At 51.6% G+C, this 17,661-nt stretch overlaps 1 protein-coding gene across 1 annotated transcript in view; it reads left to right on the forward strand.

The window, feature by feature from the left end:
* VWA5B2 (von Willebrand factor A domain containing 5B2) overlaps positions 1–17,661 on the forward strand; it is a 45,317-nt gene that overhangs the window by 26,465 nt on the left and 1,191 nt on the right. Inside the window, exons 9-21 of the mRNA XM_074963447.1 lie at positions 2,680–2,790; positions 3,575–3,777; positions 5,598–5,712; positions 7,002–7,184; positions 7,445–7,643; positions 7,983–8,272; positions 12,698–12,923; positions 13,121–13,462; positions 13,549–13,686; positions 14,227–14,346; positions 14,948–15,025; positions 15,904–15,973; positions 16,470–16,578. Coding sequence (XP_074819548.1) covers positions 2,680–2,790; positions 3,575–3,777; positions 5,598–5,712; positions 7,002–7,184; positions 7,445–7,643; positions 7,983–8,272; positions 12,698–12,923; positions 13,121–13,462; positions 13,549–13,686; positions 14,227–14,346; positions 14,948–15,025; positions 15,904–15,973; positions 16,470–16,578 — 2,184 coding nt within the window. The remainder of the gene's footprint in view (positions 1–2,679; positions 2,791–3,574; positions 3,778–5,597; positions 5,713–7,001; positions 7,185–7,444; positions 7,644–7,982; positions 8,273–12,697; positions 12,924–13,120; positions 13,463–13,548; positions 13,687–14,226; positions 14,347–14,947; positions 15,026–15,903; positions 15,974–16,469; positions 16,579–17,661) is intronic.

Below are 17,661 nucleotides of genomic sequence, written 5' to 3' on the forward strand. Positions count from 1 at the left end.
AGATTAGAATGGAAGGAAGACAGACAGACATCACAGACTGATCTGTATTAGAAACAGAGAGGGGAGGAGGTAGCTGAACAATGTGCAGGGTCAGTCCATGCTGCAGGGAAAAGACAAAGCAGATTGAGGCTGTTAATAAGAAGGGCTTTTAAAGAAACGGTTGGGGGAAGGGAAGGATAGAGACATTAGAAAATGAGGAGGGGATGACATCAGTGCTGACTCAGATGTTTGAGGTTCTGAGCTGCTCAAAAAAAAATTGTCTTAAATTAATAAAGCAAAGAGGTTTGGGACACGCGGGCCAAATCCATCTCCTTCCTCTGAGAGCCCCTGGGCCATGGAACCAATATGACTTTGTACAGTATGAACAGGTTTAGGGGCAGAGGACCTGCAGTAGGTGAGTGAAGTCCTCTGCACAGCAGAGGAGTGGGGAGGGAGATGTGGATGAGCTGGAGGTGGGACCAGTGGATCTGCCACTGTGTGGATCCTCTCATCCCCTTCCTCCTGTGGGGGTGAGGCTGTGTGAATGCCCTGCATAGGCTACTGCAGCAACTGAGCTGAAAGGTCTTTGCAGAATGGCTCCCCAGCTTCTCTGCAGCCGAAGGAAATACTCCTTCACACTTTTCCTACACATCTCTACAGCCCAGCTGTTCAGGCTGGATTTGCTGCATAGGGAATAGTGAAGATCTATTCATAAAACCAGGTGAGGGAATACTTGGAAAATGTGACCATATAAAGATCAGCTAGTCTGGATGGCCCAGACCCCAGGGCATTAGGGAAATAAACTGACAAATCCATATGATCGCTGAACTGTTTCTATAAAGTCTTGGAGAACTGGAAAGATATGAGAGGACTGGAGAAAAATAAATGTGGTACCAGTCTTTAAAAACTGACAGAGAATGATCCTGACAATTACTGTCCTGTATGTCCCTTCTAGAATAATGGGATGGATACTCTGAGAACGCTGTTTATAGAGTAAGAGGACCATGAGCAATAAGGGGCTGTACAGAATAAATCACGTCAAGCAAATTTGATTGCTCTTTCTAACAGAACAGTAGAATTAGTGAATGAAAGGAACATGGCAGTTTTTATTGAGAGAGACTTTAGGAAAGAAAACATTTGATTGTGCCCCATGAAATGGTGCTTGAAACATTCATTCTGATTGGCTTGGATAGGAGCACTGGTACCTGGGTTGAAAACTGAAAGACTGGCAAATGGCAACGGGTAGAGCTGTGAGGAGGTTTCTAGTGGGGACTGTAGGGATTGTTGCCAGGGCCTGTCTGAGTTAACTTGTTAATAGTGTTACTTGTATGCAGTGGTGTTGTAGCTGTGTCGGTCCCAGGATATTTAAGAGACAAGGTGGGTGAGGTAATATCTTTTTTTGGACTAATTTCTGTTGGTGAGAGAGAGACGCTTTTCAGCTTACACAGAGCTCTCACCAACAGAAGTGGGTCCAATAAAAGATATTACCTCCCCCACCTTGTCTCTCTAATAGTGGTACTTAGCATTTGCATAGCGTTTCACATATTTAAGGTACAGTGTAAACATGAGCTAATTAATCCTCTTTATCGTTTTCATGTAATGATCTGAAAGCATGTTAAGGAAGTTCACAGGTGACACTAACTGAAGAGGTGATACAAGCACCAGTGAGGGCAGGAAGACGATACAAAGAAACCTAAAGAGATTAGAAAAATGGGCTGCAAATACACTGAGATTCGTCATGGGAAAACGCAGCTATCCCATCCGGGGAGAGGTGCTGAAACAGGAACAGGACGTGATCGCCTTGTCCGGGACATCCTGGACTCCTTGGCCTGTATCGAACGTGTGTGTAAATATATAGGGGCAGATCAGCTCCATCAGTCCATAGCTCCACAGTAATTCAATGGCTGAAGTAGCCCGTGAAGAAGCAGGGCACTTAAGCAGCTGAGGATATGCCCTGTAGGCTTTAACCAGAAATACACCCACATCCTAGGACCATCGTCATTGCCTGACCCTCTGATCCCAGCACCCCCCCCACAGCCTTCCAGTGGCTCCCCTTCTCCCCTGCATCAAATCCAAGCTTCTTGTCCTCCCTTTCAAGGCCCTTCACACCTCAGCTTCTTGCTGCTGCTCCTCCTTGTCACGTTGCCTCCGGCCTCCTTCCCCCCAGTGAGTCCAGCCTCAGCCACACATCTGTGTGCTTCTTCCCCAACCCAGCACCTCCTTCCACACTGGCCCTTGTGCATGGAGCAGCCTTATTCAACAGACCCGGAAAGGCCAGGGTGGCATCTGAGACTGAGGAGGAGGGAAGTGACTTGGCTCAGTTACCCAGTGAGTGCCAGTGCCAGGAAGTGACTCCGCAGAGAGGTGCTCTAGCCTTGTGCCACAAAGGGAGGGGTCCCAGAGGCCATGTTTGTTGAGAGATGTCAGAAATTGAATGGACCTGCAGAGGCAATGCAGGAGTGTTCTCTCTAGCCCATGCACCAAGGCTTTGTCCAGTCCAGTTACGAACGTTCCCAGCAGTGGGGCTCTCAGCCCTTCCCCTGGAAGATGGTTCTGCAGCCTGGTAGATCTCCTTGGTAAGGAGAGGTGCATTTTCATGGACAGGGTGTGTCCCGCTTACAGCTGATCAGCCTCACTCTCCACTCTCCCCATCATCACTGGCCTCACCTGCCATATGTGTTATATTTCATTTCTTCCCAGGAGGCCTTGTTGGTGGCAGTGAAGAGCCTCCCTTCTGGCACCTTGCTGAACATTGCTGGATTTGGCTCCCACATCAAACCCCTCTTCCCAGCAAGCAAGCCCTGCAGCAATGTGAGTGTGGTGCATGTGAGGATTCCTGACTCTCATAACCCAGATGCCATCACAACCTGGCTCAAGGGTCCCCAGGCACCAGTCTCCCTCACTCATCCCAGTCTGAAGCCTTCACCACACTTTCCCACCTCATGTTGGCCCCCCATGACCAACCCCTCCAATAGTCAACGCCCCCTGATCCACGTCCCTGACTCTTCATGGGCCATGGCTGCTTGGTGCACTCTCATCATGAGCTTGTTTAACACCTAAGTCAGGGGTTGGCAACCTTTTAGAAGTGGTGTGCTGAGTCTTCATTTATTCACTCTAATTTAAGGTTTTGCATGCCAGTAATATATTTTACTGTTTCTAGAAGATCTCTTTTGATAAGTCTATAATATATAACGAAACGATTGTTGCATGTAAAGTAAATAAGGTTTTTAAAATGTTTAAGAAGTTTCATTTAAAATTAAATTAAAATGCAGACCCCCCCCGCCCCGGACCGGTGGCCAGGCCCCAGGCAGTGTGAGTGCCACTGAAAATCAGCTCGCGTGCCGCCTTTGGCACACGTGCCATAGGTTGCCTACCCCTGACTTAAGTCTTTTTCTCTGGCTCCTGTGATTGAAAGTTAGCTGCTCCCATGGTGTGAGCGGCGCTTGCCAACAGATCGGCGCTCGGTATCAGACTCCTTGCTTCAACATGACCGTAGTGTGGTGGGATTATAGACAGGAGGGGAGAAGAGTGAGAATTTGGGGGTGATTCTGTGGGCTTCGGGTGCCCCTGTAATTCACACTGTTTGTGTCAGCAGGAGAACCTCAGACTGGCCTGTGAGTACATACAGAAGCTCCAGGCCGATATGCGTGGGACCAACCTTCTGGCTGCTCTGACCTGGATCCTGGGGCAGCCTCTTCACCGTGGTTACCCGCGCCAGCTCTTCATCTTCACAGATGCCAACGTCAGCAATGCAGGCAAGATCATTGAGCTGATTCGGAGGCAGGCCAGCACTGTCAGGTATGGAGTGTGTGTGTGTGAGGGGAGGGAAACAAACCCAGGGGAGGGACAGGACAAGAATCTTTCTGCTGCGGGAAGGATGGCTGAGGGGATGGGGAACTAGCCTGCAGCCCCTGGTGCCAGAGGGGATGAGCAGAGGGCCCTGCATTGGTACTGTTATACCCAGGGCTTAAATTCTCTTAGGGTATTTCCCTGAGCCCCTCCCAATCTTCCCCCCACCCCCGGGGCTCCCTATGAAACCTCCCAGGGCTCTGTGCTTCAGCTGTGGGGCAAGGGGAGCTCAGGGCTGAAGCCCTGGAGGGTGCGCCATGGCTTGGGGCTTCAGTCCCATGGGTTTGAAAATATTTACCGGAGCTCTGCTCTGGACAGCTCCAGCTGAATTTAAGCCCTGGTCAGAGCCGTCCCTAGTGTATGGCGAATCGGGGTGGCCACCCTGGGGCCCTCTCTTTGGGGGACCCGTGGCGCCTGGCCCGAACCGCCATACCCTAGGGATGGCTCTGTGTGCGTGTTGTGTGGGGGGCAGTAGGCCGGCCCAGGGTGGGTGGGGTTAGGGTGCAGGGGCCAGGCTGGCCTGCGGGGTTAGTGGGAGGCCTGGTGACGGCAGCAGGGGTCAGGCTTGCACTCACGGGTGAGAAGCGGCAGCAGCAACCCCAGCCCGCCCTGCTGGCTCCCAGCGTCGCTTGGGGGAGGGGGCGGAAGGCGGAAAGAGGCAGGGCAGGGGCGGGAAGAGGCGGGGCAGGGGTTTGGGGAAAGGGGTGGAGTGGGGGCAGGGCCTGGGGCAGAGAGGAGGGGGTTGTTGCTGACCCTGCACCCCCCTAGGGACGGCCCTGGCCCTGGCCCTGGTTATAACAAAGTTCACTCCTGAGAGAATAACTCCAACCCCCCCCCCCCACACACACACACAGATAGAGCGCTCCAAACTCAGAATTCCCATTTCACAGGAAATTTTGACATTCTGAAATTTGTTTTTGTTCTCATGAATTTCTCACGAAACAGAATTTCGGAAAAACTTTTGGACCCGGAAAATGTTTGTTCCAGAATTTCAAATTTTTGTTTGGGGATTTTGAAGTGTTACCTTGATTTTTAATTGTAATTTTCATGTCGTTTTTATTATTTGTGCATTACTTCAAATGTCAGCATGTCAGACTGTTTAATTAAAACACAAACAGGAGACTCAGATCTAGAAAACAAGATACGATGTTTCAATCTGTACTAAGTAGCAGCTGCCCTCTAATGATTTTAAAAATAAAATAAAATAATAAAATATTGTAACTATATTGTATTATGTCATAGTATGGCAGGTCTATAGCAGAGGTGCATATTATGCATTATTGCTATGGACATGTCACGAAATGATATAAAGAATAATACAAATATACAAATGAAATTTTTTTAAAAAAAGCCCCAGAATTTCAAAATGAAAATTCAAAATGTTCTTTGTTTTGAGTTTTTGTTTTAAATTGACATGGTTCTACAAAGGTATTACCTCACCTGCCTTATCCTCTCATCCCGGCGCCAGTACTACAAACACCGTATGTCTAATTGTTTTGATTTTGACAACAACGTCATTTTTCATCAAAAACTTTTCAATGGAACATTTCTGACCAGCTCTAACCTCAAACCCCAGGAGAGAGGTCTCTGAGCATTCTATGCCAAAGACCCCAGTGCAGAACTAGTCCTAGAAAACCTACAAATATCCCAGCCCAAGTGGGGTGGCTCAGTGCCTCCTCCTTTCAGGCTAGAGCCATCCCCATCTAGGCCAGGTGGGTTTCAGAGTAGGCCTCAAGGTTGCTTTTAAGCAGTTCTGCTTATTCCTGCAGGTGTTTCAGCTTTGGCCTGGGCTCTGGAGCCTGCCGGAGGCTCCTGAGAGGCCTGGCCAAAGTGAGCAAAGGTCGGGCTGAGTTTCTGAGCCCTGAGGAGAGGCTGCAGCCCAAGGTAAGCGTCCTCCCTCTGCACCAATATTTTGGACTCAGTTGTGGGGGTGAAAGCACTGAGGTCTCTATTAACCAAGGATGCCTAAAGCTCACCCACCATACCTAATGGGCATAGAACGACACTGGTTTCAGCTGCCCTCTTTCTGTTACAGAGGGGTGGCCTACATAGAGCACCCACAGGTGCAGCCTGCAGGGCCCAGCCTGCAGACAGACCAGGGGACTTGGCATGTCACACAGCTTGTGGTGTGTGGCTCATGGCAGGGACCAGGGGTCTCCAACACAGAGCACACCACTTTGATCTAGGCAGCATGGCTACACTGCACACCTGCTGGGAATGCCCATCTACATGGCCCTGGCTGCGATGGGTTCCGTTGTGCTGGGCACTGCTCATACACATAGTGATGTGCAATGGCCAGTGGCTAAGACGCTAGGTTAATAAACTGCAAACACACTGAGAGATGGTTCCTGCCCCAGACAGCTTACAACCTGAACAGACAAAGGAAGTAGTGGTATAGGCTCCTAGCTTCCATTGAAATCAAGGCTCCAAGGATTTGAGGATCTGGGCCTGGGTGACTTGCCCAAGATCGTGCAGAATGAGTGGCAGAGCCAAAAATTAAACCCAGCTCTCCCGAGTCCCACCTGTGCCTTAATCACATGGCCATCCTTCCACCATTCCCCCACCCTTTGTCACTCAGTCCCTGGGGGTGAAGGGCATCGTGTCTGCTCTTGGGGCCCCAGTACCTAGGCTGGTGCTCAGAGTGGTAATCCTGCGCTCTGGAGTGAGCTGCATCCATCTCCCGTCGGTGGGAGGGAACTCAGTGCAATGGGAGCTCTGAGAGAGTAAATGTAGGGGGAGAAGAATTAAGGTCCCCCCCACCCTGAATGACTTTGAAAGATATTTTAGTGCCAAGAACAGGCTTTCTCACTCCCCTAGGATCCATCGAGCCAGCCCTCTGCCAGTGTTCAGCAAGGCATTGGCCACCAGCATTTAACAGCGCCCCTGTAGCCCCAGATCTACCCTCATCCCCTACTCCAGCCTGGTTCCTGCTATCAGTGTTTCTGTGCCATCTTGTGACCCAGAGCCACTCGCAGTGTCTGGGAGGCCCAGTCTGTGCTCTGAGCTCTGGGTGGCTCAGCGTTCAGTGTCTGTCATCTGCTTCTCGGGACCAACAGCTGGTTGGTAATTCAAAGGGCTGGAGCCCCCTGGAGCGCGTGTGGCAGTGGAATATATAGGTGGGGAGGCTGTGAGCCTCTGAGGGCTGATGGGTCTGGTTTCTGCCCCCTCTTCAGCTGATAAAGTCTCTGAAGAAGGCAATTGAGCCTGCCGTGAGTGACATCACCATAGATTGGTATGTGCCTGACACCATGGAGGCTTTGCTGTCACCCAATGAAATTGCAGCCTTGTACCCAGGAGACCGGCTCATCAGCTATTGCACCCTCTACAACATCGCCAGCTTCCGGGACAAGAAGACAGTAAGAACCCTCTGTGTAGAGGGGGTTAGGGTTTTCCACTGGGCCGTGCTCACCGGGGGGGGGCGGGGGGGGGGTTGGACAGTAGCTGCAAAGCATCAGGCGCTGTGGTGAGGAAGGTTGCTGCTGGAGCCCCGGATGGCTGGGCCCTGTGGCAAGGAAACTCACATGCTGGTGTATTTCTTCCCTGCCCGTGATCTAATGCCAACAGGAGAGCCTCTTTCTGTGGCTGTGACAACTACCTTGTCCTCTTGTTTTGCCAGGGTAGAGAACGGGTGTGCAGAAGCCTTTCGCGAGGCTCTGTGGGGTCAGCCTTCCAGTCCCAGGATGAGGCATTTAGCCCGGACGTGGCTCACCCGTACCCAGCTGGAGAGAGCCAGGACATCAGTCAAGCCCTGCAGGAGATTTCCCGTGAGATTTCCCTGGAGTTTTCCGCTGGGGCCGTCGAGGAGTCTGAGAAGAGTGAGTGGAGCAGTGAATGAGCACTTAGTGTGGGAGCGGGGCTGGCTGTGCCTGGGGAGCTTGGCCAGTGAGATGGACGTTCATTTACAGAGGAGCTGCAGAGGCAGAATACTGACCCCTTACCCGTTTGGTCACTTACTGCCTGCTCTCGCTGTGTTGGTGCTGTGTACGTAGCCCTCCAGACTTTGCAGCACCCACCCCTCTTGTTTGGAGAGAGCTGGCCAAAGGATGAGTCCCTGCCAGGCAGGGTCAGAGGGCTATAAAGGCAGGGTTTGGGGTGAGGGGGCGCGTCTCTTTCTCCAGTAGAATAGGGTTGCTGCTTGTGTCTCTCCTTGGCAGGTGTGGATCCTGTTTCTGACATCTGGAAGAGGATTTACCAGGCCTCCTACATCCAGGAGCAGTATGTGCTCACTCACTGCTCCATCAGCACAGACCGGAGCCAGGGCCTGCTCTCCCATGGCTCCACCAGCAGCGAGTCCACTGGCTCCAGGGACATAGCACCTGAGAGTGGCTCACTGGCCTGCACCTTTGAAGCCAACTCTCAGCAGGGACAGAAGAGCGTTTCTCTGTGCGACTCCTCCACCAAATCTGCTCCACTCCCGCAGGCTGGGTTGACTGCTGGCACCAAGGTGAGGTGTGGCCGAGCCCTTGGCTGGCCACAACTGGGACTGCCGTGAGTAGAGAAGGCTGGGGTTGTCCATCTCCTCTTGCCTCATGTACCTGCCCCCGCTGGTGAGTGCTGGGGGGGCGGTTCCCCCCTGCCCCCCAAGCCAGTCCCCCCCCCAACCTGGGGGCTGCATAGGGCCTGTCAGGGTTCCCTCCCCACTCTGAACTCTAGGGTACAGATGTGGGGACTCGCATGAAAGAACCCCCTAAGCTTATTTTTACCAGCTTAGGTTAAAAACTTCCCCAAGGCACAAATCCTTCCTTGTCCTTGGATGGGTACTGCTGCCACCACGAAGTGAGTTAAACAAAGATTCAGGAAAAGGACCACTTGGAGTTCCTGTTTCCCTAAAATATCCCCCCCCAAGCCCTTCACCCCCTTTCCTGAGAATAATCTACCAACCAGATAGGTAAACAAGGTGAGCACAGACCAGACCCTTGGGTTTTTAGGACCCTAAAAACCAGTCAGGTTCTTAACAACAGAATTTTATTATAAAAACAAAATAAAAGAAGCACCTCTGTAAAATCAGGATGGAAGGTAATTTTACAGGGTAATCAGATTCATAACATAGAGGATTCCCCTCTAGGCAAAACTTTAGTTACAGAAAACAGGGATAAACCTCCCTCTTAGCACAGGGAAAATTATCACAAGCTGAAACAAAAGATACTCTAATGCATTTCCTTGCTATTACTTACTATTTCTGTAAATTTAGATGTGTCATTCAGTAGGAGCTAGATTACTTGCTTGGTCTCTCTCTTTGTCTCCCAAGAGAACACACACAAAGAGCCAAAGCAAAACCCTTCCCCACCACAGATTTGAAAGTATCTTCTCCCTTATTGGTCCTTTTGGTCAGGTGCCAACCAGGTTATCTGAGCTTCTTAACCCTTTACAGGTAAAGGAGGGATTTTATGCTACCCTTAGCTGTATGTTTATGACAAGGCCGCAGAATAGCTAGGGACGGCCCTGGAGCTATGTCTGTTATCTGCCCCCGGGTTCTTGCAGTTCTAGGCCCTGACATCTGGAGAAAGGACATCTGATGGGCACAATTACTCAGTCACATGGAATTTAAAATGTAATTAATTAATTAAAAACCCCAATACAATTAAAATCACTTAAAATTAGTCTTAATTTAACATGAAACAAACAAAATTAAAATAAAGTGGGCTAATCTCAAACCATCTATTTAATCTCATTATCAAATTAAGGAATACCAAATACACCACCAGTTTCTCATCAGCTTGATCTAATCATTGAGGAAGCGAGCAGTCTTTGTTTAGCTTTTAGCCCCAGAATTACAGCTCATTATCTATCTCCCTGCCAGTTGACATGCTTCTTTAAATTCCTGTTAAGGGCAGATATAGGGAGGGTCAATTCACTCCCTTGTTGAAGTTAGTGTTTAGACTGCAGCTCTGGTACCAATTAAGGTCACTCATCTGCTAGGTAATGATCCATCTTTCCTCCCCCAAATTCCCCTCCATAATTTAGGGTTACATAAAATGTTCCAGTCCCGGATACCACGGCTGGTTACATTTGACAGTCAAATGAAAAATGTAAGTGAAGATAATGTGATTTCTGAAGATTTAGGCACACAGGCCCCCAGCCCTCTGCCATCACGTTAGCTGTCTGCCCTTCCCAGAGCTAACATCCTAGCTTTTCCTGGGATGCCCTGAGTAATAGCTGGGACTGGAGACTTCAGTATTTGGACTACCTTCTCCTGGAATCAACCTAGGCCTCGAAACCTATACTCACAAGGTACTTCTGTGGCAGTCTCTAGGCAGAGGAATGAAAGGAAATTACAGTCCAACAATTAATTTAAAGAAGGTCATGCAACTGGGGCCACTAACTCCATGTCCCCAGACTCCTGATAGCTCCTTCCTGGAGCTTCCCCAAGTGAATCTCTCCTGTCGTCAACACAAATGGCTACCTTCCGAAATCGACTGTCTCCTGCCAGCTGTGGGACCTAGCAGTGAATGTTGATGGGTGTCACTGCCTCAGTTTGGCTGATGGCTGCTGACCTCTGTGTCATGTTCCATGCTTTACTATGGCAGGCATCATCTCAAGATGATACTTCTTGAGAGCTGGGTCTATCCAGAGCAGTGCAAAAGTTCCCTGTTATCTCATACGGGGCTCTAGGGCTGGTCTTGCAAAACATTATCTTAAATACACAAGCTATGGGAAAGCCTACATGTGCATCACCCATAGTTTATAATTCTTTGCCTTTAACTGTCACCACTGTCAACCTCTCAATCCAAGCCTGAACTCTGGCTTTCAGGGTCTAAGCAGATCCCCAGATCTCCTGCTTCGTCAAATTAAATTCATCTAGACAATTTCTTCTGTGAAACATACAACGACATCCTCACACCTTCCATGGCATACTGGCTCATTCATGATTAAAGATAACTAATAAAAATAAACAAACCATTAGGGTCAAATTTAAGGCATCCCTTTTGGTTCATGTGTTGAATGTGTGTGTTGTACTTTGGTTTATTTTGGAGAAAGGGTCAAAACGCTGGGCTACAGTCTCCAGCATCTTAAAGTGGACTTGACGCAATTTTTTGTTGAATCCATGGGATGATGACCTCTTCCTGATAACAGGCAAGATAGCACGTCTTCTCCTTGAGACAGACTCTCGGTGACTCTCCGTGATTGCTTTTCTGAGATGAAACGAGAAATATGTACATGACAGTTTTAAATTACAACACTATTAAAATCTATTTTAATTTGAGGAGGTGACTCTGAAAGCAACCAAATGTACTGGCCCTTACAATATTGATCTGCCAGTTACACTAGGGACTTGTCCACTAAATCCTCTAGATCATTCAGAAGCAGAATAGGAAAGAAAATATAATCCATCTTTCAGAACCATTCCCCCTACAGCCCAGCCAACGTGAATATTAAACACTGCCGCCAGCTTGCAAAAACACTCCCTGCTAACTGCACAGGGGCAGTTCCGCTTTGCTGACCAAGCAGAGTTTCATAACAGTCCTTGGCTGTCACTTCTGTTTTTTCCCCAAAACTTTGTTTCTGCTTTTCTGGCTGCCAGCTCTCTGGAGCAAAGACAGAACTTTTCAACCCCAAGATTTGAAAGGGAATCAACATCTCAATCCATACAACAGATTTAATATTTCTTTCTAAAAGGGCTCATCCAGGGAAGCCCCAGTGTGAGGACTACAGGAGGCAGGTCATATGGATCACCACTAGGTGGCTTATTATCATGTTCTCTGTGTATATAACAGGTTTCAGAGTAACAGCCGTGTTAGTCTGTATTCGCAAAAAGAAAAGGAGGACTTGTGGCACCTTAGAGACTAACCAATTTATTTGAGCATAAGCTTTCGTGAGCTACAGCTGAGCTTTTCTTTCTGTGTATATAAATCTCCTCACTGTATTTTCCATGAAATGCATCCGATGAAGTGAGCTGTAGCTCACGAAAGCTTATGCTCAAATAAATTTGTTCGTCTCTAAGGTGCCACAAGTCCTCCTTTTCTTTTTGCAGATACAGACTAACATGGCTGCTACTCTGAAACCTGAGTTATCTCTGGCTTCTGTCCCAGGGTCCTACAGTTTTGGGCTCTGACATCTGGGAGAAAAGTGTCTGGTTTTCAGAGTTTTATATTATTTAGTAACTAAACTAACAAAAAAAAAAAAAAAGCCTCACTGGAAATATACTCGTGGTTTAATGTTACCCAAATCACACTACAATAAAAGGGGTTAGTATCAAATAATCAAATTAATCTCATCAGATTAATATCAAATAAACCAACAATTCCTCATCAGCTTTATCTAATAATTTGGGAATGCAGCAGTCTTTGCTTAGCTAACACACCCAAAATAACAGGGAATGATCAATCTTTCTCATTGATAGATGTATTTATATTCTAGTCAAATGGCTGATAGAGAGAGGAGCAGATCACAGCCAGGTTGAAATGAATATTTGGACTGCAGCTCTAAAACTAGTTAAGGGCACCTGCCCTGAAAATCTTGTGTTACAATTGTGGGTTGAGGCTCAGTTTGTACACAGGGTCTAGCTCCAACCTGGACACTGCTGTGACACCACCGTTGCCAGCAGCCAGAGCATGTCCAGGGAACCCGAGGGAGGGAGGTACCACTTCAGTCTATGCCAGCTACTGGGCTGCCTCAAAGCCCTCTCTGAGCTCCATTGGTTTGTCTGGGACTGCAACTGCCCCAGCCTTGGGGGCAGCTTGCCCATCAGCCAGCACTCCACCTATCAGGCCTTGAGTCCTTGCAGAGAGATAGGTGGGCTGAGCGCTAGGCCTCTGTACAGAGATGAGCCAGCTGATCCCCTGCAGTGACCCCAGGGGGGCTCATCTGCAAGCCTGCCCAAAGCAGAGCCCCAACTCCCCAGACTGACCCCTGAATCTCTCCTGCTCAGGCATGTGTGGTGCTGAGCTCCGAGGAGCTGGCGCGGCGGAAGAAGGCGCTGGCACGAACTGCCTTATCTGGACGCAGCTTTTCGTCCCCGCATGGTGAGCTGGATGCCCATCGGCTGCAGAGAGCCCTGGAGAAGGTGTCCCAGAAGCGGAACCAGTCCCTGGAAGGGAAGCTGGATGAGATTGGGCCAGAGCTGCAGCGGCTGCGAAGGAGCCTGGCAGATTCCAGTGAGTGTTGTTACAGCAGAAGGGAGTCTCTGGGGGCTGGAGCCCAAATTAGCTCAGGTCTCCAGGCAGCCCCCTCAGGAAGGTGCAGGGGACTCAGGGCAGTCCCGTCCCCAGGGTGGAGCAAGGGACTGCTGTATAGAAGCCATGGGGGGTTGTCTCCCACTCTGCCCCCTGACCTCACTCTTGCTGTCTCCTAGGTAACTTGCTCTCGCCATCCCATCTGGACTGGGACATGCTGGTGGAGCCCTCATATCTTTTCTGTGCATCGCCAGCGGCTGAGCGTGGTGAGTGTGAGGGGGGTGCCTGTCTGCCCCTGCGATGCCAGGTGGTGATCCATGCACTCAGTGCTGGGAAGCCCATCTCCTGGGAAGTGACAGTCACCCTGGAGCCTCTGCTCCAAGCCAGGGACGGCAAGGGCAAGGAGGAGCTGCCACAACAGTCGTGTAAGGCCTGGGACAAACTGCTGCACCATCTGACTGCCAGCTCTGTCATCCGGGACCACGAGAATGTGGCACAGAGGGAAGCTGAGCTGGAGCACAGTGAGTATGCACTTACCTGCGTGCCCCACCATGTCCCGTCGGCTCTCCCCCTCCCCTCCCAGCCTCACCCTGTGACTCTCTCTCAGGTTTCTCCCGGAGGTTCCGCCTCAAGGCCATGCAGTCCAGCAAGGCTTGCAACACGCCCTCCATCTACACCTGCCTGGTGCCTGTGGACTCCTCCACCCAAGAGGCCCTGCCCAGGGCCCTTGAGGTTCACAATGCAGGTACGGCTCCCAGGAGGCACTGCTACACTGAGCTCCCTCCCAGTCCCCCAGCTCACCTCTCGGGACCCATGGGACTCTGTATGCATATGTGGATCTGCATGTGTCTGGGTCTACCTGGCTCCATCCATGGGCCTGTACGTGTAGCGGGGTCTGTATTTGTCTCCCTGTTCGGACATGCTCATGCATACACCTGTGTGGTCAGGTGTGTCTGGGGTCCAGGCTCAGAGATGTTTCAGGAGGGCAGCTGGCTATGACGAGGACAGAGATAGATTAGACTCCAAAGAACTGCCCAGAGAGTGGGAAAGCCGAGTGTGAGAGGAAGCGTTAAAGGAACTGAGGCCCAGACCCTCAGAAGTATTGAGGAGCCTAACTCCCATTGAGATCAATGGGAGTTAGGCACTTCATACCTTAGAGGATGTGGGCTTGAGCTTCTTGGGCTCAAAGCAGCAGTGGCCAGGGGGGCTTGGGGACCCTCTGCAGGCTCTGAGCCTGGCTCTGTGGTGCAGCTGACAGCTGATGGTGGCTGTGATTCCTTCCAAGGGGGCCCTTCCAGCCATCGCCGAGGGTCCCAGGCTGGGAGCCGGCGCTTGTGCAATTACTCAGTGGGCCTGGGACGACGGCGTGACTCAGAGGAGCTGGATGATGCTGTCATCTCTGCAGGTACCAGCCCAGCCCTGCATTGCTAACCTGCCCCGGCATGCTGTCCCATGCCCATGAAACCCCAACACAGCCTCCCTAGAGCCAGCCCTCTCGGGGAGGAACTGCAGCAAACCAGTGAGACTTGCCCAGGCTCTTAGGGCAATGGCAGGCTTGCTGACATTGCACAGCCCCCGAAGGGTTACATCAGAGGGCTGTCAACTCAAGGGCCCACTGATCTCAGCCACCCAGGATGGGAAATTAGGAGAGTTTGAGTAGCCTGGATCAAAGCATCAGGGGTTCTCTGGGCCACACTCAGCACCTTGAATTGGGAGCCAGGGAAGCTTACAAGGCCCTGGGGTGAGGTGCTCCCTGGAAGCCCACAGCTGGCACTCCCAAGTGCAACCCTGTGCAGGTGCTGGGATCCTGGGGGTGGGTGCAGCCTCTGCATCAAATGGAGATGGCGACAGAGGACAGCACCGCAGGCCACTGCTGTTGCAATGGGGACCAAACCGGAGCCCTAGAGCCCGTGGAGGTTGTGGTTCCATGTCCTCAGCCGGCTGCAGCTGGGAGTTGGAGGGTCCCAGCACCCAGCGTAGGCTCTGAATTCTTGATTCCGTTCCAGAGCGAGATGAGACACCCGCATCTCCTGTCAGTGTCTCCTCTGCTGCCGGTGCCTGGGAAAAGCAAAGCTGCCCCGATGGTAAGTCCCACACAGAGCCCAGAGCTGGGGGCGGGGGAATCTGGGAAAGCAGGCTCTTTGAGGATTAGACATTGCGCAGCTCGGCCCTATAGGAAAATCTGAGAGAGAGATGGGGCCAACTGTCCTCTCCACCGCAGCTCCTGGACAGATGCCTGCCTGTGGCTGCTGCCAAGCCCCCGGGAAGTGGCAGGAAGCCTGGAGCCTTAGTGTGAATCATCTCACAGCCCATTTGGATGTGTAATGCACGGCGGGCTCAGGCACCCGTCAGCTTTACTGTCCACCTCTCAATCCCATGTTGGGGTGCGATGTCTCATGAGGGGGCTGAGCCCCCTCCCCTAACCTGTGTGGTTATGTTCTCAGACAGCCTGCTGCCCACGTCTGTGCTCCTGGGACTGGCCAGAATGGGCTGCTCTCCAACCTCGCTGCTCCAGCCACTGCAGAGATGCTCGCTCTCTTGTGGAAATAAAGGGTCTGATGAGAGGGTGGCTCCCATTTCCAGGAACGTAGGAGACCCCGTGTGGGAGCCGTAACCTCCCCACGCTCTTGACCTGTCTGCAGTACCCTGCGGGAGCGCTGGGTTTGGGAAGGCAGCCCCTGCTGGGGGTCGTAAACTTCCCATCCTGTACCGTATTGCACTTGGCAGAGGCTGGAGTAATGTTCAGGTGGGGCACAGTCTGGGGAGAGGGCCTGCTGAGGCCTCGTGGATGGGGGCCCTCCACCTGCCCTGTTACCTCCTAGCGTGGCTGAGCCCTTCCCCCACAGGTAGGGGTGCTTTGGGGGCCTCTGTGGAGCTGTGCTGTGGCAGCAGGCAATTGTGGTGGGGATAGAGAAAGCAGGGGAGCCCAGCCCTATGGAGTGACCTTCCCTCCCCATGCCAGGTCCTGTGGCCAGTCCCTCTGCCACCAACGTGGGATCCCAGAAATCCATGGAGAACTTTGCTGGCTCCAGGTAGGCCTTCTAGACTGACTCTCTGGGGTTGGGGGGGCCTGGCTGGGGGCTCCTTCCATGCAGAGGGGACTTTGCATTCAACAGGAAAGGCCCTAGGCTGTCAGGGGGACAGCCCACCACTTCTTCACTGAGGGGACCTCCCCCAAAACCTCCAGTGCTTGAGCCCTGACCCTGCAGCACAGCAGGGGTTAATCTCTCCCCATGCTGCTGCCAGCCCACCCTGCACTGCAGCGTGCATTGGCCTGGGGCCAAGCAGCCTCCTGGAGAGAGGCCAGCGTCCCCCTGCAGCTTGGTCACCTTCTTCAGCAGGAAGGAGCTGGAGAGGAATCTCTCTTGGCCACGGCTGCTGTGCCACGGAGGGGAGTTGGGGTGTGTTCATTCAGTGCTGGAGGCCCACAGCCCTCCCAATGGACCGCCTCTCTCCTGCGATGAGCACCACTCTCCCAGCGCTGGCAGGATCCAGGCCATGCTGCTCACTGGTCTCTTCTCCTGGCAGGTTCAGTCTCAGCAGGATCAGGGGGCACGGCCTAGTACTGCGGCCACAGTGCCTGACCCCAGAAAGTGAGCTCTCCAAGGACAGTGCCATCCATGACTACCTCCCACTGGTAAGGACCCTGCACTGTCATCCCACCCTGCTGAGCCCAGCTCCTCTCCTGGGGTACTCCACTCCCAGCCCAGCAGTGCCAGGGATGGATCCCACCCCAGGACCTGCAATCAAACCTGGGTCTCCTACATGATGGAGCAGACTTGTAATGACAAGGCCAGGATCCGCCCCAACCTCACGGGAGCCAGGGCTCCTGCAGAGCTGCCCCCACCACTGCATGGTATTGCCAGAGGTTAGGCTCCAAAGCGCAGAGTCAACACTGTGTGCGCGCCCCATGACAGGCCTCAGCACTGTACAGGGGAAACTGCTGCTGCCCCAGCCTTCCCCTACCTGCTCCACCCCAGCTCAGACCTAGTGTGTCCGTGTGATGGGGACAGATCTAGGTTAGCCGTTACCACTCGCGAACGAGAACTCAGAGCATTGTCAGTCCTCTGAAAACATCTGCTCAGTGTGCAGCAGCAGTCCAAAAAGCGAACAATGGTAGGAACCATTAGGCAAAGGATAGATAATAAAACTGAAACTATCACATGCCACTATATAAATCCATGGTACGCCCATACCTCGAATCCTGCCTGCAGCTCTGGGCGCCCCATCTCAGCAAAGTGATATTAGCATTGGAAAAGGTACAGAGGAGGGCAACAAAAATTACAAAGGGTTTGGAACAGCTTCCATATGAGGAGAGATTAAAAAGAGTGGGACTTCTCAGCTTGGAAAAGAGACGCCTAAAAGGGGACATGATTGAGGTCTATAAAATCATGTCTAGTGTGGAGACAGTGAATAATGAAGTGTTATTTACTTCTTCACATAACACAAGAACCCGGGGACACCCAATGAAATGAACAGGCAGCAGGTTTAAAACGACGAAAAGGAAGCGTTTCTTCCCACAACGCAGTCAGGTCAGCCTGTGGGACTTGTTGCCAGGGGATGTTGTGAAGGCCAAGACTAGAATGCCTGCTAAACCCAGGGTTGAGTTCAATCCTTGAGGGGGCCATTTAGGGATCTGAGGCAAAAATTGGGGATTGGTCCTGCTTTGAGCAGGGGGTTGGACCAGATGATCTCCTGAGGTCCCTTCCAACCCTGGTAT

Source organism: Natator depressus, chromosome 9 (assembly GCF_965152275.1).
Source record: "Natator depressus isolate rNatDep1 chromosome 9, rNatDep2.hap1, whole genome shotgun sequence".
NCBI lineage: Eukaryota > Metazoa > Chordata > Testudines > Cheloniidae > Natator > Natator depressus.